A 17,327-nucleotide genomic window follows, 5' to 3' on the forward strand; every position below is an offset into this window, starting at 1 on the left:
GAGAACATGCAACACCCATGGCACAGGATCTACATGGTAACCGTGGTTAGTTATGAGTGTATAAGTGTACAGGGCCACAATCCACAGCCCCCCCCCCAGCAATCAGAAGCAGGCAGAGAGGGCCACAAGACCCAGGCCACCAGCACCCCCCACGGAGCACAGAACCCAGGAAGCCCACCGCAGGGGCAACCACGCATCCACCTAGAAGACTGCAGAGGAAGCCCCCGGATAGAGCCCCCATAAGCATAGGGCAGAGGCCCTCAGAGAGCCAGGGGCAACAGCCCACTGACCCCGCCAGGTCCCAGCCGCCCAGACATGGGCCGTGCACTGGACCCGGGCCCCGGGAGCCCGAGCGCCCCCAAACCCCCCGGCAGAGGCCCCACCCAATACCCAGGAGGGCCAAGTGCCCCAGACAGCCACGCAGTGGGTCAGCGCCTGCCCCAGCGCCCCTGGCCAAGTGCCCTGGGAGTCAAGACGTGCCCACAGGTGGGTGAAGTCGCGAGCAGCGGAGAGAGGCAATGCCGCCCCCCCATCGGGAGAAGCACAGGCAGGCCAGGCCAGGCCAGGCGACAGCAAGTCCCAGATCCAGGCCCAATCATTACCACACACACTTTCACGTCCCATACATCCACACGTCCTCCCTCCCTCAACTCCGCTGGGGTGTAGCGCAGCGGGCACACCAGGGGGCCAGCAGCCCCCCAGCCACCACAGACCCCGAACCAGCAGAACAATTAATTAATCCTCTTGGCCCCTCCCGCCTCGAGCAGCAACCAGGAAGCAGGGGTGTGGGAAGAAGACCCCTCCCCTCACCCTTCTGGCTCTTCAATATTTTCTAATAGTGAGCGATTAAAATTGAGGGGCAGCCAAACTTGTAGGACTGGGAGCGCGGCCCTCTGGGCAGCCTACATACCCAAAGAGCCCCGCCCACCAGATGCCACTCAGTGTAACCACCCCCCAAGACCTAATGTGTGTGTGTGAGTGTGTGTTTGATAAGTAGTAATGTCTAAGGTGTAATTAAAACAGGGGCGGGGAACTGCAGAGTGCAACCAAAGGGGACCACCTATGTGGCCCCATCCACTACACCCCACCGAACACACACGGCCCCAAAACCCTTCATGTGTGAGTGTGTGCTGTGTACAGGAGCCAGAAGGGAGAGGGGTATGGGGATATACACCGGGGGGAGCTACTCTCCCCCGGAGAAGGCAGCCAGGGACTGGCTGCAATAGGCATCCCCGCTACCTGGGAGCCAACACAGGGCAGGAGGGGCTGATGTCCACCAGGCTCGGGGCCTGCAGCGACCATATTGCGGGAGCTACTGTACCCCCAGAAGGTATCCACCCCACCCCACCCCACCCCGGAGGACCTCTACAAACAACAAACAAACAACAACAAAAAACAAACAGACAAACAAACAAACCACCCGGTCACACCAGTCGCAGCAGCCCGGGCCTGAGACCCACCATCACCCAGACCATCACCCAGGCCCCCCCACCCACCCCCCCAACAGGGGAAAAGCACCGCCCCCCCCCACCGCACGCCCCAACACCCTGAAAAAAACAAAACAACCATCTGCGGACACCTTGGAGGTCCCAGAGCAACAAGCCCGGCACCAGGACCTGCACCAACCCACCCATACTGTGGCGCGTCCAGGACAACCCAGCCCCCCCAGGCACAGGCAGGGCCCCCCCCCCGGGCGCAAGGCAGCGCCCAGCCACCAGGGCCCAGGCCCAGCACCACCACCCATGCCGGAGCGGCCCAGCCACCCGGCATAGAGCCAGCAGCCACCACCCCAAGGCCTCTAAGGGACCCCGCCCCACACCGCAAGACAGTCCCACCCGCAAGCCCCCAAAACTGCCCTCCAAGCCCGACACACAGTCCCCCCCAGCAATGACCAACCCGGTCCCCACGACCCGAGAGACCACCAGACGCCCGAAGCCACACAGCCCCCCCCAGCACACACCCAACCGCCCAGAGCGACGGGACAGCAACCCACCACCACCACTAAGTGATAAAGCTAATCAGCGGGAACCAGAGAGAATTAAATTCAGCCAATTGATGTTTTGAGGAGGCAGACATTGTTTCCATGCTAATATAATCTAAAAGAAAATTTCTAAACTGGTTAATACACAGATTGTTCTTCGCTTTCCAGTTCATGAGAATAGTTTTCTTTGCTATACATAACACTGTGAGAACCATGTGTGCTGAGTTAATTTCCATGTTGATGTTGTCTAAGTCACCCAGTATGCACAGTGTGGGGCATGCAGGAATGCTACACTTTAGCCATGTTGATAGGTCCGCACAGACTTCAAGCCAGAACTTCTGGACAGGCGCACAGAACCACAAAGCGTGTGCATAATCATCAGGTGTGTTTTCTGTGCAATGTGAGCAGATGTTTGAGTGTGTTAGACCCATCCTGAACATCCTTTGTCCTGTATAGTGTGTTCTATGAAGGATTTTGTATTGTATGAGCTGTAAATTAGAATTCTGAGTCATTCTAAAGGTGTTCAAACATATTTGTGGCCAGAAGCTATGACTAGAACTGATGGATAAATCTGCCTCCCATTTTGAGGACGGTAGAGACATTGTGTCATCTATTTTAGACAATAATTTATATATTTTTGATAGTAGTTTTGGGGTGCAGATGCTTAGAAATTCTGCTACCCTAGTCGGGAGTTGTAAGTCTGGTTGGTGGGGGATATATTTCTTTGTTATTATAGACTTAAGTTGTTGATATTCTAGGAATTTATTGCTGCCTATCTCATGTTGTGATATGAGCTCATCAAATGAAATAAAATTTCCATTTTGGATTATATGTTCCAGATGTTTGATTCCTTTGATCTTCCACAGAGTAAAGTTTAGCATTTTTTTGTTTTGCAGTATGTCAGGATTGTTCCAGATGGGTGTAAGCTTACATGGGACAATTGAAGACTTTGTTATTTTAAGAAATTCCCACCAGGCTGTCAGAGAGGTGCTGATGTTAATGCTTTTGAAACATTTGTGATGTTTTACGTTTTGACTAATAAGTGGCAGGTCAGAGATTTCCAGATTATCACACAATGCTTGTTCTACATTTATCCATGGTTCATCTATTGGGCTAGGTTTAAACCATTTTGATATATACTGTAACCTATTGGCTAAGGAATAGTGCTGAAAATGAGGTAAATCTAATCCACCACAGTCCTTGGTCTTCTGTAGGGTTTTTAAACTAATACGTGGTGGTTTGTTTTTCCACAGAAATTTGGAGATGCAAGAATCTAGTGACTTAAACCAAGTAGCAGATGGTTTTATGGGGATCATTGAGAACAAATAATTAACTTTTGGTAGTATCATCATTTTAATGGTTGTAACTCTCCCCATAAGTGATATAGGTAAGGACTTCCAACGAGAGAGATCGTCCTCTACTGTCTTTAATAATTGCACATAATTTAGCTTTGTTAGCTCTGAGAGCCTGGAGGAAATGTTTATGCCTAAATATCTGATATTTCCTGACTGTAAAGTGATCGCAGGTATATTCTGGACTCTGCAGTTAATGGGCAGAACTGTGGTCTTAGACCAATTGATAGAGTAGTCAGAAAGTGCTGAGAATTTATTTATGAGTGTGATCGTGTGAGTGAGAGACGTTTGAGAGTTCTGAAGGAAAAGTAAAACATCATCAGCATAAAGACTTATTTTATGCTCAATATTTTGGGGTTGGATGCCTTTAATATTTCTTTCTTGTCTGATAGCAGCTGCTAAAGGTTCGATGAAAATAGCAAAAAGTGAGGGAGAAAGTGGGCAACCCTGTCTTGTACCTCTCTGCAGACTGAAGTTTGGAGAGGTTTGATCATTTGTCCTCACACACGCATTTGGGGAGCTATATAATATCCTTATCCAGTTGATGAAGTGTGACCCAAACCCAAATTTGTTTAATGCTGCGAATAAAAATTTCCAGTTCACTCGATCAAATGCTTTTTCTGCATCTAGAGAGACTATTGTGGTTTCCAGGTTGTTGATGGTAGAATAATCTATGAGATTAATTAGCCTGCGAGTGTTAGTGGATGAGTGTCTACCCTTTATGAAACCTGTCTGGTCAGGATGTATTATAAGTGGAGTTATTTTTTCTATTCTTTTGGCGAGGGCTTTACAAATTATTTTGAGGTCTGCATTTATTAGAGATATTGGGCGGTAGCTGGATGGAAGTATGGGGTCTTTTCCTGGTTTCTGTAGCAAGATAATGTTAGCAGAGTTCATGTGTGGGGATAATCTGCCATTCTGCTTAACTTGTAATACCATTTTGTGAAATGCAGGTGCCAAAACAGTCCAAAATTATTTGTAGAACTCTGCTGGAAAACCATCTGGTCCCGGGGCTTTGTTACTAGGCATATGTTGAAGGGCTTCATGGAGTTCTCCTATTGAAAGAGGTGAATCCAGAGCCATTGCCTGTTCGGTTTGTAATTTTGGAAGGTTGATATTACTAAGAAACTGATCTATGTTACTATCTGATGGATCATTTTGTGATGAATATAAGGTTTTATAGAAGTCCCTAAAAGCATTGTTGATTACATCAGGGTCATGGGTGACATTTCCTTTTGAGTCTTTAACAGAAGTGATTGTTGTTTTCTCTTTGTTTCTCTTTAGTTGGTTAGCTAGGAACCTTCCAGATTTATTGCCGTGCTCAAAGTTCTCCAAGCGAAGTCTTTGTATGAGAAACTGTGTTTGTTTATCAATAATTTTGTTTAATTCAAGTTTAGCTTTTCTTAATTCATTCAGTGTGTGTTCCTCTTTGGAGGTACTGTAGACAATTTCTAATGATTTAATCCTGAGTTCTAAATCTGATATCCTTGAACTTTCCCTCTTTTTCTTATTTGATGAAAAAGAGATTATTTTGCCTCTCATAACTGCTTTTCCGGCTTCCCAAAGAGTACAAGCTGACATTCCTGGCAGGTCATTATTTTCTAAATATACAGACCATTCCCTTTTGAAATAATTAATAAAATCAGGGTCTTTTAGTAATGATGTATTAAATCTCCAATTCCTAGCTGGTGGTGTAACTCTGTTATTCTTCAGTGTGATAGAAACTGGAGCGTGATCACTGATAGTGATGGGGCGGATTTTGGTGTCTGAAATATCCCTCAACAAGGAACTGCTAACTAACAAATAATCTATTCTTGAGTATGAGTGGTGTACCGGTGAGAAGAAGGTGTATTCTCTAAGAGTGGGGTGGTGGGAGCGCCAAGCATCACAAAGACCAAAATCTTTCATATACTGTTTAACAATATTCGTGGACTGCCAGTTCCGCTGACTTCCTGAAGTACTGAGTCTGTCTAGTCCTGAGTCTAATACCATGTTAAAGTCCCCTCCTATGATGAGTGTGTTATCTGAGTGATCAGAGAGTGAAGTGAAAAAGGAGTGAAAAAATGAGGGGTCATCCACATTTGGACCATATATATTTGCAATGCATAAATTCATATTTTGAACAGATAAATTAACTATTAGAAATCTACCTTCTGGATCTATAACTGTGTTGTTTACGGTGAAATTTACTCTTCTATTTATCAGAATGGCTACACCTCTTTGTCTGGAGTTGTAACAGGCTGAGTACACATGAGGAAACTGTGCTGTGGTGAGAACATCAGCTACAGTCTTTGATAAATGAATCTCCTGTAATAAAACAATGTCCGCCTGTAAATCCTTCAATTTATTGGAGATTTTTAATCTCTTCTCCCTGGACCCAGCTCCATGCACATTCCATGAGATAAACCTCAGTGTGGACATGCTCAGACTAATGCAGTGAGTGCTGGATGCTTGCTAAAAGCATCCCGTGCGTGTGTGTGCATATATGCTTCCATGAACATGCCATTGTTGGTGTTTCAGTTGTCAGTATGAGCTTGCTACAATATGTACTTGCACTGTCGATGCTGTGTGGAACTTGATTATGTGCTCTGCTCAAAACTCTATGTGCGCCGTGCTTGTTAACATTACTTATTAAGGTGGAAACGCAGCGGGTTGGGGAAGAAAGACAGAATAGAAAAACAGTGCAAAAGAGTGGAAGTGTGAGATAGAAAAAGGAAAAACAAAAACAAAAAAACATACCCAAATAAACAAATATGAGCTGCATATATCCTATGCTGCTGAGACTGGCAGTGAGCTATATATTTTGCCTTGATAGATAACTAGATATGAATTGGATAGACTATTTCAGAGTTACTTATGTACCATCTATGGTGATATGAATTATACAAGTTAACGAATACAGATCACCTGGAGTTTAGAAGAGCCAAGGAGTGGTTTCCTGGTCGCGGTACAGCTGCCCGTTGATGAATAACTTATCCACCGCGATGACAGCCCGGGAGCCTCCTTCCATGAACTTTCTCCGGATGGGGAACAGAACCCTGCGTCTTTCCAGGATTTCTTTGGGAAACTGGTCGTTGACGCTGAAGTCCGTTCCTCTCGAGACATGTTTTGATACTCGGTACTACCGAAGCATTTCAGTCGGTGCCATAAAAGAACTGAAGTTCAGTGCCCAGCTCTGGTCGCCACGTGCACACTCAGGAAAGGAATCCAGCAAATCGAAGGGAGGTGTGTTTCATGCCCAACAAACACTGGTGTGATCCAGGGAATGTCTGTCATATCACTGCTTAAACACCAGACGATTCTGTCGTCCCTTCTCCCTGCGGCGGGTGTTCACATCGGTCACCATCGTTGCCGTTTACATTCCACCAAGCAGATGCGGATACTGCTTTGGTTTCACTGCACGACATTATCAGTTTTTTCCTTAACACTGCAACAATATCATTTCCTTTTGGGATTGATGAAGTATTCAGTTTCGGTGTCTTTAAATTACTATACGACTGCACATGGATACGTTTTCAGTCTGCTTGCATCGCAGCTCCCTGAACTTCTACAGCTGTTCAAATATGGGCTTTAGCACAGATAAATATGTCTGCAGATTCTTATCTGTGAGAGCTCTTGCAGGTTTTCTGATTCTGCTCTGTTGGAGCACAAAGTTACCTGAACCTCACCAATTCTTGACTTGTTAGTCAGGCTGGCTGTGTCCCTTGGGATTGACAGCAGCAAACGTGGTTAGTCGTATTACCACAAAAACCCATTTTACAAGGCAGATTAAATGCACTCTTTGTTTTATCTTGTTAACTCTCCCTGGTAAGTTCTTATCAAATCCTAATTGAGTTTGCCCTTCGTAAAGCTAGAACTGCTTATTATTCATCATTGATAGAAGAGAATAACAATAATCCCAGGTTTCTTTTCTGCACTGTTGCCAGGCTGACAAAGAGTCCGAGCTCTGTTGAGCCATGTATTCCTTTAACTCTCAGCAGTGATGATTTCATGAGATTCTTCATCAATAAAATTGTTTCTATCAGAGAGAAGATTAATGGAATCCTTCCCATTATTATCACTGATGTATCATCAAGTAGAGCAGCTTTAGAAGTATCTTTAGAACCTGAATTGTATTTAGACAGCTTCTGTCCAGTTGATCTTTCTGAGCTAACAACAGCAATAGTCTCTTCTAAACCATCAACTTGTATGTTAGACCCAATCCCAACCAGACTGTTCAAGGAGGTTTTCCCCTTAATTGACACTTCCATATTGGATTTGATCAATCGGTCTTTGTTGACAGGATATGTACCTCAGACTTTTAAGGTTGCTGTAATTAAACCTTTACTTAAAAAACCTACTCTTGATTCAGAAGTGTTGGCTAATTATCGACCTATATCCAATCTCCCTTTTTTGTCTAAAGTTCTTGAAAAAATAGTTGCAGCTCAACTTTGTGATCATTTACACAGAAATAATCTGTTTGAAGAGTTTCAGTCAGGATTCAGAGTGCATCATAGCACAGAAACAGCACTGGTGAAAGTTACCAATGATCTCCTCTTAGCCTCTGATAGCGGACTTGTTTCTTGTCCTGTTGGATCTCAGTGCTGCATTTGATACGATCGATCACAGCATTCTGTTACAGAGACTTGAACATGTTATTGGGATTAAAGGAACTGCATTAGGCTGGTTTAAGTCATATTTATGACTATACTACCTGCCACATTCACCCATTTACTCACCCACCCATACAGGATACCACAGTGAACTGTTCTACACATTCATCAGCAGATAATCTGGCATTCGGGTTAGGGTTAACCCTCTTACCCAAAGACACTTTGACATGTGGGAGAGGAGAAGCCGGGAGTAAAACCACCGACCTTCTGATTGGCAGGCGACTGCTTTTCGTTCTACAGCCACCAGATAGCAGGAAGAATGTAGAGGAGAGCCTACCTGTACCAGTTGGTGAGGGTCATCATGATATAGAGCGATGCCAGGAACAGCATGAAGTGGAAGAAAGAGTAAGAGTATGTGACGCCATCCTTCTCATTGTCCACAGCTCTGTTGACAGCACTGCCCTCTTCAAAGCTGTCGGTGTGAGGCCCGTCCTCGATCAGAGCCGATTCGTCAGTGGTCAGAGTCAGTTTGTTGACCTGGGCTTGTCCTGTTGGATCTCAGTGCTGCACGCTCAGGGATTGGATCGAACAGAAGTCTCGGTGCAATCTGTTGGTTTCCTTAACGAGGATCTTTTTCTTTTTTTTTTTATTTTTGGCCTGTATAAATTGGACTAATTTGGATTTTGATTCATTGGATTTTTTTCGATAACAATGAATTGAATTCTAATTTGACTCTATATAAATGAAATTGGGGCAAATATGATACGCACTGAAACATCTGGTGCAGAGAGGACTGAGGACCACTCAGTCTGGACGCTCCGCTTGTTGTCTTTTAGCTTAGATCTTTGAAAAAAACCATGCACACACTGATGAGGTGGTAGCCTCGGGGCCCTCTCTGCGGTAGCATGCCTTGTGGGGGCAGGCTGGTTTGCATGTCCGTGGATGATTGTGCGTTGGCATCTCTGCCGGGGAGCCTTTTCTCGGGTCCTGTGGATTTGCCGGCGGCGTCTCCCGGTCTGGGATATCAGGTGCAGTCCTCTGGTGTCAGAGCCTGCTGTGCATGTGGCTGTGCCAGGGGCGGGGGCGATTGCTTGTGCAGGTGTGGGATGGGGTGGCCCTGCTCTGACCTTCTATTCAAGGCCTTTTCATACTTCAAGGAACGTCAAAATCATGTTTTTATCATTTAAGGGATATTATTAGCACTATTGCTCTTCTTCTTCTTCTTCTTGCCTACATTCTTTTTATGTGATGCCTATATGGTGATATCAACATTTATAATGTCAGATATATAAAGCTGTGCCTCACTTTTTGCACTGTATATACAGTGTGTCACTACTGTCAGCTCAATGAAAAAGAAGAGAAAGCATTGATCCATTTCCACACAACATAATGATGAAGGGCCTGTTGAGATCTGATGTGCTTTACCTGTCGATGAAAATCATTCCAGGTGGTCAGCTGCTGGAGTGTGAACAGCTGTCAGAGCAAAAGGTGGACATGGGTTTTGTTGTTCACCACGCCATACTGTGAGGAACTTTCAGTACTGAAGGACTGTGGTCTAATGAGTGGAGCGTTCACGTTTCAGACTGATACAGGTGTTTTTTCATGGAACTCCTTCATTATGAAGCAGAGTCAGCTGACGGTGGAGGAAATCTATTGACAGGTAAACAGTCTCTTTGTTCACATACATGTTGTCATGTCGCCCCTCAGTGATGTAGAAATTGTGGAAGTGGAAGTGGACAGCTGTGGGGTGCTGCCAGCTGAGACGGAGGTTTGCTCCACCTGCACAGATGAGGTCAAACAGACAGAGTCAGCAGATAACAGCCAGAGGAGCAGCAGCAGCGACCCAACCAGCAGCGCCCTGCAGCTCAATAAACCCGCAGGCCTGAGTCTCGAAGATCCTGTCAAGATGATGGATTCCATATTGAACGAGAATGGAGCGATATCACAAAACATCAACCTGCTGGGCAAGTAAGTGCCAACCTCAGCTTCAAAACCTCAGCTTCAAAACCTCAGCTTCAAAACCTCAGCTTCAAAACCTCAGCTTCAAAACCTCAGCTTCAAAACCTCAGCTTCAAAACCTCAGCTTCAAAACCTCAGCTTCAAAACCTCAGCTTCAAAACCTCAGCTTCAAACCTCAGCTTCAAAACCTCAGCTTCAAAACCTCAGCTTCAGCCTCAGCTTCAAAACCTCAGCTTCAAAACCTCAGCTTCAGCCTCAGCTTCAAAACCTCAGCTTCAAAACCTCAGCTTCAAAACCTCAGCTTCAGCCTCAGCTTCAAAACCTCAGCTTCAAAACCTCAGCTTCAGCCTCAGCTTCAAAACCTCAGCTTCAAAACCTCAGCTTCAAAACCTCAGCTTCAGCCTCAGCTTCAGCCTCAGCTGTGCTGTCAGAGACAGAATGTCATGAATAATTCACAGATAAAAGGTCAGTTCCTCTTTACCTTTACAGTAGTGTCCTCCTCTCTGTAATGACTCATTGTTCTGTTCAGACTCCATATGCATGCTGAACAGTATGTGTTCCATATGCAGGGATTTGTAAAAAGATTCACCCACAGATGCTCAGTTGGGTTGAGGTCATGAGGTCAGTCCAAAACATTCAGATATTTCTGACCCTAAATAAAATGTGATGTGAGCAGAGGGAAGGCCTGCTCCCTCCCACACCCTTTGCACCAGCAGCAAGCATCGGACCGGACCACACTTTAACCTCCAGGTCCCTGTTGTTGTCAGTATTCTGTTGCTGGGTTGGAAAATTTAAATTTTGATCAGATCTTCATGTAGCCATTTTGAAAACACCACAGCTGAAGCCACATTTGTTCTGTGGTAAAAGGTTCCAGGTTAGGTCAGCAGGTGTTGCACATGAACCAATCAGCAGACAGTGTGGGTGCAGAGGGGTATGAGCAGTCTGTGGTTACTGATGGAGTGTGTGTGTGTGTGTGTGTGTGTGTGTGTTGTCAGGTTGGAGCTCATGGACTACCTGGACAGTATTGACTGCAGTCTGGAGGACTTCCAGGCCATGCTTTATGAGAAACAGTTTGGTGTTGATTTTGAGGTAAACCCACAAACACACAAACCTGAGTGATCCGACCAGTTCCACCGAGGCTCAGCCCAACATCTCTGATCACTTTCATTTGAGCACAGCAGTTTGGGTGGGTGCATGTGGGTTTTCAGGGCTCCTGCTCACTGCAGCTTAGATGGTGGCAGAATGCTTTGGAGGGAGCTCCTCACAATAGCTGATGATAAGTTCTCTTATGAAATGTTATTTCTGAGCGCAGAAAGCAGCCTGTATGCTGACAGATGAAGCCAGAGGTAGTTGCAGTACACACTGAAGGTAATACCTGCAGTTACTGCTCCAACAGGAAGATGGAAGGATTCCTGAGCTCCACATATTTCCTTGTATGTGTGATCATATCCAAATCATCTAGAGGACAGGACTAACCTTTTTCAAATGTTTGCTCTTCTATCTTTGAAGTCCCAGCTGTACTTTTGTTGGCTTGAAGTGAGACTTATGCATGGGCGCCTGTCTTTGTGTTTCAGGAGAATGTGTGTGCCAAAGAGAACAGTTCACTGGCCAGCAGAGGCAGGGCAGAGGAGGATAACACAGGTGAGTCAATTCAATTCAGTTGAGTTTTATTTATAAAGCGCCAGATTACAACAACTGTCATCTCAAGGCACTTAAATAATGTAGTCCAATTCAAGCCAATTAATTCAATTCATTGTAATCATAATCCAATTAATTCATATAGAGCCAATTCAAAATTAATATCCAGCTAAGGAAACCAACAGATTGCACCGAAACTTGTCTTCAGTCCAATCTCCCGTCCTGAGCCTGAGGGACTGTGGAAAGGAACGACTCCCTTTAACAGGAAGAAACCTCTGGCAGAACCAGAACCAGGAAGAAACCTCTGGCAGAACCAGAACCAGGAAGAAACCTCTGGCAGAACCAGAACCAGGAAGAAACCTCTGGCAGAACCAGAACCAGGAAGAAACCTCTGGCAGAACCAGAACCAGGAAGAAACCTCTGGCAGAACCAGGACCAGGAAGAAACCTCTGGCAGAACCAGACTCAGGAAGAAACCTCTGGCAGAACCAGAACCAGGAAGAAACCTCTGGCAGAACCAGAACCAGGAAGAAACCTCTGGCAGAACCAGAACCAGGAGGAAACCTCTGGCAGAACCAGAACCAGGAAGAAACCTCTGGCAGAACCAGAACCAGCAAGAAACCTCTGGCAGAACCAGAACCGGGAAGAAACCTCTGGCAGAACCAGGAAGAAACCTCTGGCAGAACCAGAACCAGCAAGAAACCTCTGGCAGAACCAGAACCGGGAAGAAACCTCTGGCAGAACCAGGAAGAAACCTCTGGCAGAACCAGGAAGAAACCTCTGGCAGAACCAGACTCAGGAAGAAACCTCTGGCAGAACCAGAACCAGCAAGAAACCTCTGGCAGAACCAGAACCGGGAAGAAACCTCTGGCAGAACCAGGAAGAAACCTCTGGCAGAACCAGAACCAGCAAGAAACCTCTGGCAGAACCAGAACCAGCAAGAAACCTCTGGCAGAACCAGAACCGGGAAGAAACCTCTGGCAGAACCAGGAAGAAACCTCTGGCAGAACCAGAACCAGCAAGAAACCTCTGGCAGAACCAGAACCGGGAAGAAACCTCTGGCAGAACCAGGAAGAAACCTCTGGCAGAACCAGGAAGAAACCTCTGGCAGAACCAGAACCAGGAAGGGTGGCCATCCGCCTCGACCAGCTGGGGTTTGAGAAGACAGAAAAGAGGGAAAAGAGGGGGGAAAAACACCATAACACCATTCAAAGGATATCTGTTGGAACAGGGAAACATAGGTTAATAACCACAATAATGTCACAGGGACATAAAATCAATTTTGAAATTAAACAGGGGGAAAAAGAGAGCAAAGTGAGGAAAGATGTGACAGATGAGGTCCCCCAGCAGTCTAAGCCTATAGCAGCTTAACTATGGGATGTTTCAGGATTACCTGAGCCATCCCTAACTATAAGCTTTATCAAAAAGGAAAGTTTTAAGCCTAATCTTAAAAGTGGAAAGGGTGTCTGCTTCCCTGACATTTACTGGCAGCTTATTCCACAAGAGAGGGGCCTGATAACTGAAGGCTCTGCCTCCCATTCTACTTTTAGAAACTCTGGGAACAACAAATAAACCTGCAGTTTGGGAGCAAAGTGCTCTGTTAGGAAAATATCTTACAAAGAGATCTTTAAGATATGATGGAGCTCGGTCATTAAGAGCTTTATATGTGAGGAGAAGAATCTTAAATTCTATTCTGAATTTAACAGGGAGCCAATGAAGAGAAGCTAAAACTGGAGAAACATGATCTCTCCTGTTAGTTCTCATCAGAACTCTGGCTGCAGCATTTTGGATCAGCTGGAGGCTTTTCAGAGAATCTGTGGGACAGCCCAATAATAAGGAAATACAGTAGTCCAATCTTGATGTAACAAATGCATGAACTAGTTTCTTTGCATCACCCTGAGACAGGATGTTCCTGATTTTAGCAATATTACGAAGGTGAAAGAAGGCAGTCCTAGAAACCAGTTTTATATGTGCGTCAAATGATAAATTCTGGTCAAAAATAACTCCAAGGTTCCTCACTGTAGAACTAGAAGCCAAGGAAATACCATCTAGAGTAACTATATAACTAGATAATTTCTCCCTGAAGCGCTCAGGTCCAAAGAGAACAACTTCAGTTTTGTCTGAATTTAAAAGCAAACAGTTCTGAGTCATCCAGGTCTTTATGTCTTTAAGACAGGCTTGTAGTCTGATCAACCTGTAGGTTTCATCTGGTTTCATAGATAAGTACAGCTGAGTATCATCAGCATAACAATGGAAATTTATGCCACGCTGTCTGATAATGTTACCTAATGGAAGCATGTACAAAGTAAAAAGAATCGGTCCAAGCACAGAACCCTGAGTAACTCCATGACTTACTCTGGTGTGTGAGGAAGATTCTTCATTTACAAGAACAAACTGGAATCTATCAGATAAATATGACTTAAACCAGCCTAATGCAGTTCCTTTAATCCCAATAACATGTTCAAGTCAGGGTGTATGTATAAAATACCATCATTGTTTTAGGCAGCTAAAATTATTATTTGAACAAGCAAATGTTTCATAATTTAGTGGTTTGAAGACATGTTTCAGCCACCCTGTGAAAAATCAGCGTTTTCTTACATCTCTTTGGGTTTGTACCAGACCAAAGAACTCATAAAGTGAAGTTTGAGTGACTTAATGAGAATACATTCTCTATCAGAGTTCACTGTCTCTGAAATCATACACCTGGTTTGCAGGTGTGCCTGTGAACAGTCCTTTAAAAATGATGTGGAGGATCTGATGTGATCAGGTCTGCTGAGCCAGTGAGAGAGAGAAAAGGCTTCTGGTGATGTGAGGCTCTTTAAGAGAGCAGCGACACACTTCAGCTGTCCATCTACGTTTCCTGATGACCGCTTCTGTCGGGCAGAATAAGTCAGTTGAAGTGCGCCTCTCCACCCCATCAGAACATCTCTTTCACTGTGTGGAAGACATTAGTTAGTCTCACCTTCACTTGTGTTTTGAGCTTTGCCTCCAGCCACTGGTGAAAAGCTCATTTTAATCTGTGAGTCTCAGGACTTCATTCTGTGAACTTTTCCGTCTTTAGACTCTGCAGCAGACGACATGTTTAAAAGGTGCTGTAGAAATAAAGCCACACTTCAAACACAAAGTGCTGTACAAAAGCATGAGAAACATTTAAAAACATGATGCTGTCTATTATATTAAGTTGAATAAAAGTGGACTTATCTTTATTAAAAAGGGGAAAATAATGAATGGTGTTTTCAACCAAAGAAAGTGATTAGATTTAAGAAGAAGAATACTTCACACTGGACTGGTCCTGAAGACTCTCAGCTGACTTCTTCTTGTGCCTTTGGTTCAGATAAACGGTTGATCCAGTACACCTGCTGCCCCCTGCTGGCCTTCCTTGATGGCTGTGCCCCTCCTGCAGAGATGGATCTGGGCCCTGCCGTCACCTCCTGCTCCCCGCCCTCCTCCAGCCCTGTTGGTGGTGTGGAGGCTGAGGCTCCTTCAGAGCTGCTGGACACCAGCCTGGAGTTGAAGCAGTCGCCTCGCAGCTCCCTCATTCGCCTGGAGCCTCTGACGGAGGCAGAGGCCAGTGAGGAGACGCTGTTCTACCTGTGTGAGCTGAGTCCTGCTGCATCCGAGGCCGACTCCACCCATCTGAACAGAGTGTGACCAAGTTTCCCTCACAGACTGCATCCCTCAGGCCTGTCAATGTCCCTCAATAGAGAGGTGTGTGTGTGTGTGTGTGTGTCAGCACCAGGAACAGCAGCTGTGCTTGGTTTGCATCTTTATCAGATATAACCACACTAAAGAACATCACAGCATGTCCTGAAGTCCTTCACTTCCACATGCCGTTTTTATTCCTGTACAGATAAGCATCCACAAACCTCAGCAACATGTCTGCATAGTCACATGACCGCCTGTGCAGCTGATTTGTTGACATGTGGAACATGACCCAAAGGGACTCGTTGTAATAAAAGACCAACCTTAAAACAGCTGAGTTTTTGTTGAGATAGGCGTGTTTCTGCTGTAAAAAGTCTCATTTACGCTATAATTTGTATGGTGGGAACAACCGGTCCAGTGTGAGCACAGGAGGATTCATCAGTGTTAGGGTCAGTAAATAACTCCATCACATCTGCTCCGTCACCCACACCCCACCCACCTTCATATTGCCAGATGTTTGTCTGAAAATCTATTTATTCTCATTTGATTTGTTGCGACATGTCTTTCCACAGAGCTGAGACTCTTTGTAAAGTTGCATTCCTTCAGACCCGTGAGAGTGTTTGTGAGCTGTGTTCTGGTCTCTTTCCTAAGTGTTTTGTTCAGATTGTGGCTGTCCTGCTCTGCTCTGCTCCAACACTGTACAAATACACCTGTCAGAGTGATTCTCAACCTTGTAAATGTTGGATTAAATTCAATTGAAACCTGATTTGTGACTGCAGTTATTGACGCGTGAACATCATCTAATGCACCTGAAAGCTCGTGTTTGGAATGTGTGTGTTGTAGGCAGACTAATGTGGAGAGGACGTGTGCTCATGCTGTGTGTGAGAGACTGATGGATGCAGTCTGTAGGAAGGAGGTGGAGAAATTAAGCTGGAGAATAGAATTCAAAATGTTGGATTTGCCCAACTCTTACTCAGGACAACACTGCTGTCACCCAACTGATTCTGCAGTGCAGGTGGTGCACACCGTTCCCTCTGACCGACACGGGGGGGGGGGGGGGTCAATATGGCAAAAATATCATCACCATTTTTTAAAAATAAAATCACGATTTCGATTTTATCCCAATCTTAAATTGAAAAGTAAAAAGCAGAAGTATTTTGGGCTGGGCAGCTCATTCCGCGGCTCAACTACTGGAAGCAGGCGTTTGAAACGGTGCCGTATCTTTAGCAAGATAAAAGATAAAACTGCTTCTGTTACTGCTTTCTATCGCTTGCTTGACTTGTCATAGGAGTGCTTTTGTCCAACGCCTGTGTTAATGTTGTGTGTTTTGGTCTTAGCTCGCTGCCGCCGGGCCCCTCGCTGTTTGGCTCTCAGCACACTGTTTGGGATGCTTCCTCTTTAAGCGATTGAACCGATTCTGTGCAAACTTTGCAAATTACGTTTGCTTGCACTTGATCAGAAAATATTTTGATCCAAACCAATTCCATATAATGGAGTAATGGAGTTTTTTTTAGCACCAACTCCTATAATAAATTAGGACTAAAATGATAAATTAGTCAAAGTTGCATTTACAACCGAGCCATTCCAAGGCATTATGACACTCATTGATTCTGGGAAAAGGACTTTCAGAAACCTGACAGACTGATCAACTCCTCAGAGAATCAGACTCGAGGAGAGCGGACGACTGTCAATCCATTTGATTTTCGGCCTCCCTGGACCGTAGGACGAAGAGTCGGAGTATACCAGACACCACAGAACCTGCAATGCATCTATACAAACAGAGGCAAGAACGAAGGACACACTGCTTCTTTTTTTCCATTTTATTTGACTTGCAACATACTTTTAGATAAGAAAAAAACACACTTGGATAAAAGCCTGTAAGGAACTACATACTCATGCTTTACCAAATAATTTAAAGGTTTTCAATCAAGTCAATGTTACACAAAAGGTTAAATTCATTGCTAATCAGAGCCAAGAAAGACGAGCATGCCTTTGTGGGGTACGTGCAAGCTGCAGAGGGAGAGCGAGCACTGCTCGTGCACGAGGATGGAACAGTTCTGTGATTGGCTGGTGGAGTCACCGTCCCGCTCAACTTCTCCTGATGCACAGCTCAGTCAAAGCTCTCCACATTAATACTACAGTAAAGACAACACAAGAGCCGAGG

At 45.1% G+C, this 17,327-nt stretch overlaps 1 protein-coding gene across 3 annotated transcripts in view; it reads left to right on the forward strand.

Annotated features, from left to right (window-relative positions):
• hsf2 (heat shock transcription factor 2) overlaps positions 1–15,929 on the forward strand; it is a 29,138-nt gene extending 13,209 nt beyond the window's left edge. For 2 of the 3 annotated variants that reach the window (XM_072362844.1, XM_072362845.1), the window contains 4 exons: positions 9,633–9,893; positions 10,880–10,973; positions 11,459–11,525; positions 14,856–15,929. In XM_072362844.1, the coding sequence (XP_072218945.1) occupies positions 9,633–9,893; positions 10,880–10,973; positions 11,459–11,525; positions 14,856–15,172 (739 nt within the window). In that variant the 3' untranslated portion in view covers positions 15,173–15,929. The remainder of the gene's footprint in view (positions 1–9,632; positions 9,894–10,879; positions 10,974–11,458; positions 11,526–14,855) is intronic. The other variant, XM_072362846.1, reaches the window with a different exon arrangement.
• Positions 15,930–17,327: the final 1,398 nt, after the last annotated feature.

The sequence above is a fragment of the Leuresthes tenuis genome, unplaced genomic scaffold (assembly GCF_036924035.1).
Source record: "Leuresthes tenuis unplaced genomic scaffold, fLeuTen1.0.hap1 SCAF_13, whole genome shotgun sequence".
In the NCBI taxonomy this organism is placed as follows: Eukaryota; Metazoa; Chordata; class Actinopteri; order Atheriniformes; family Atherinopsidae; genus Leuresthes; species Leuresthes tenuis.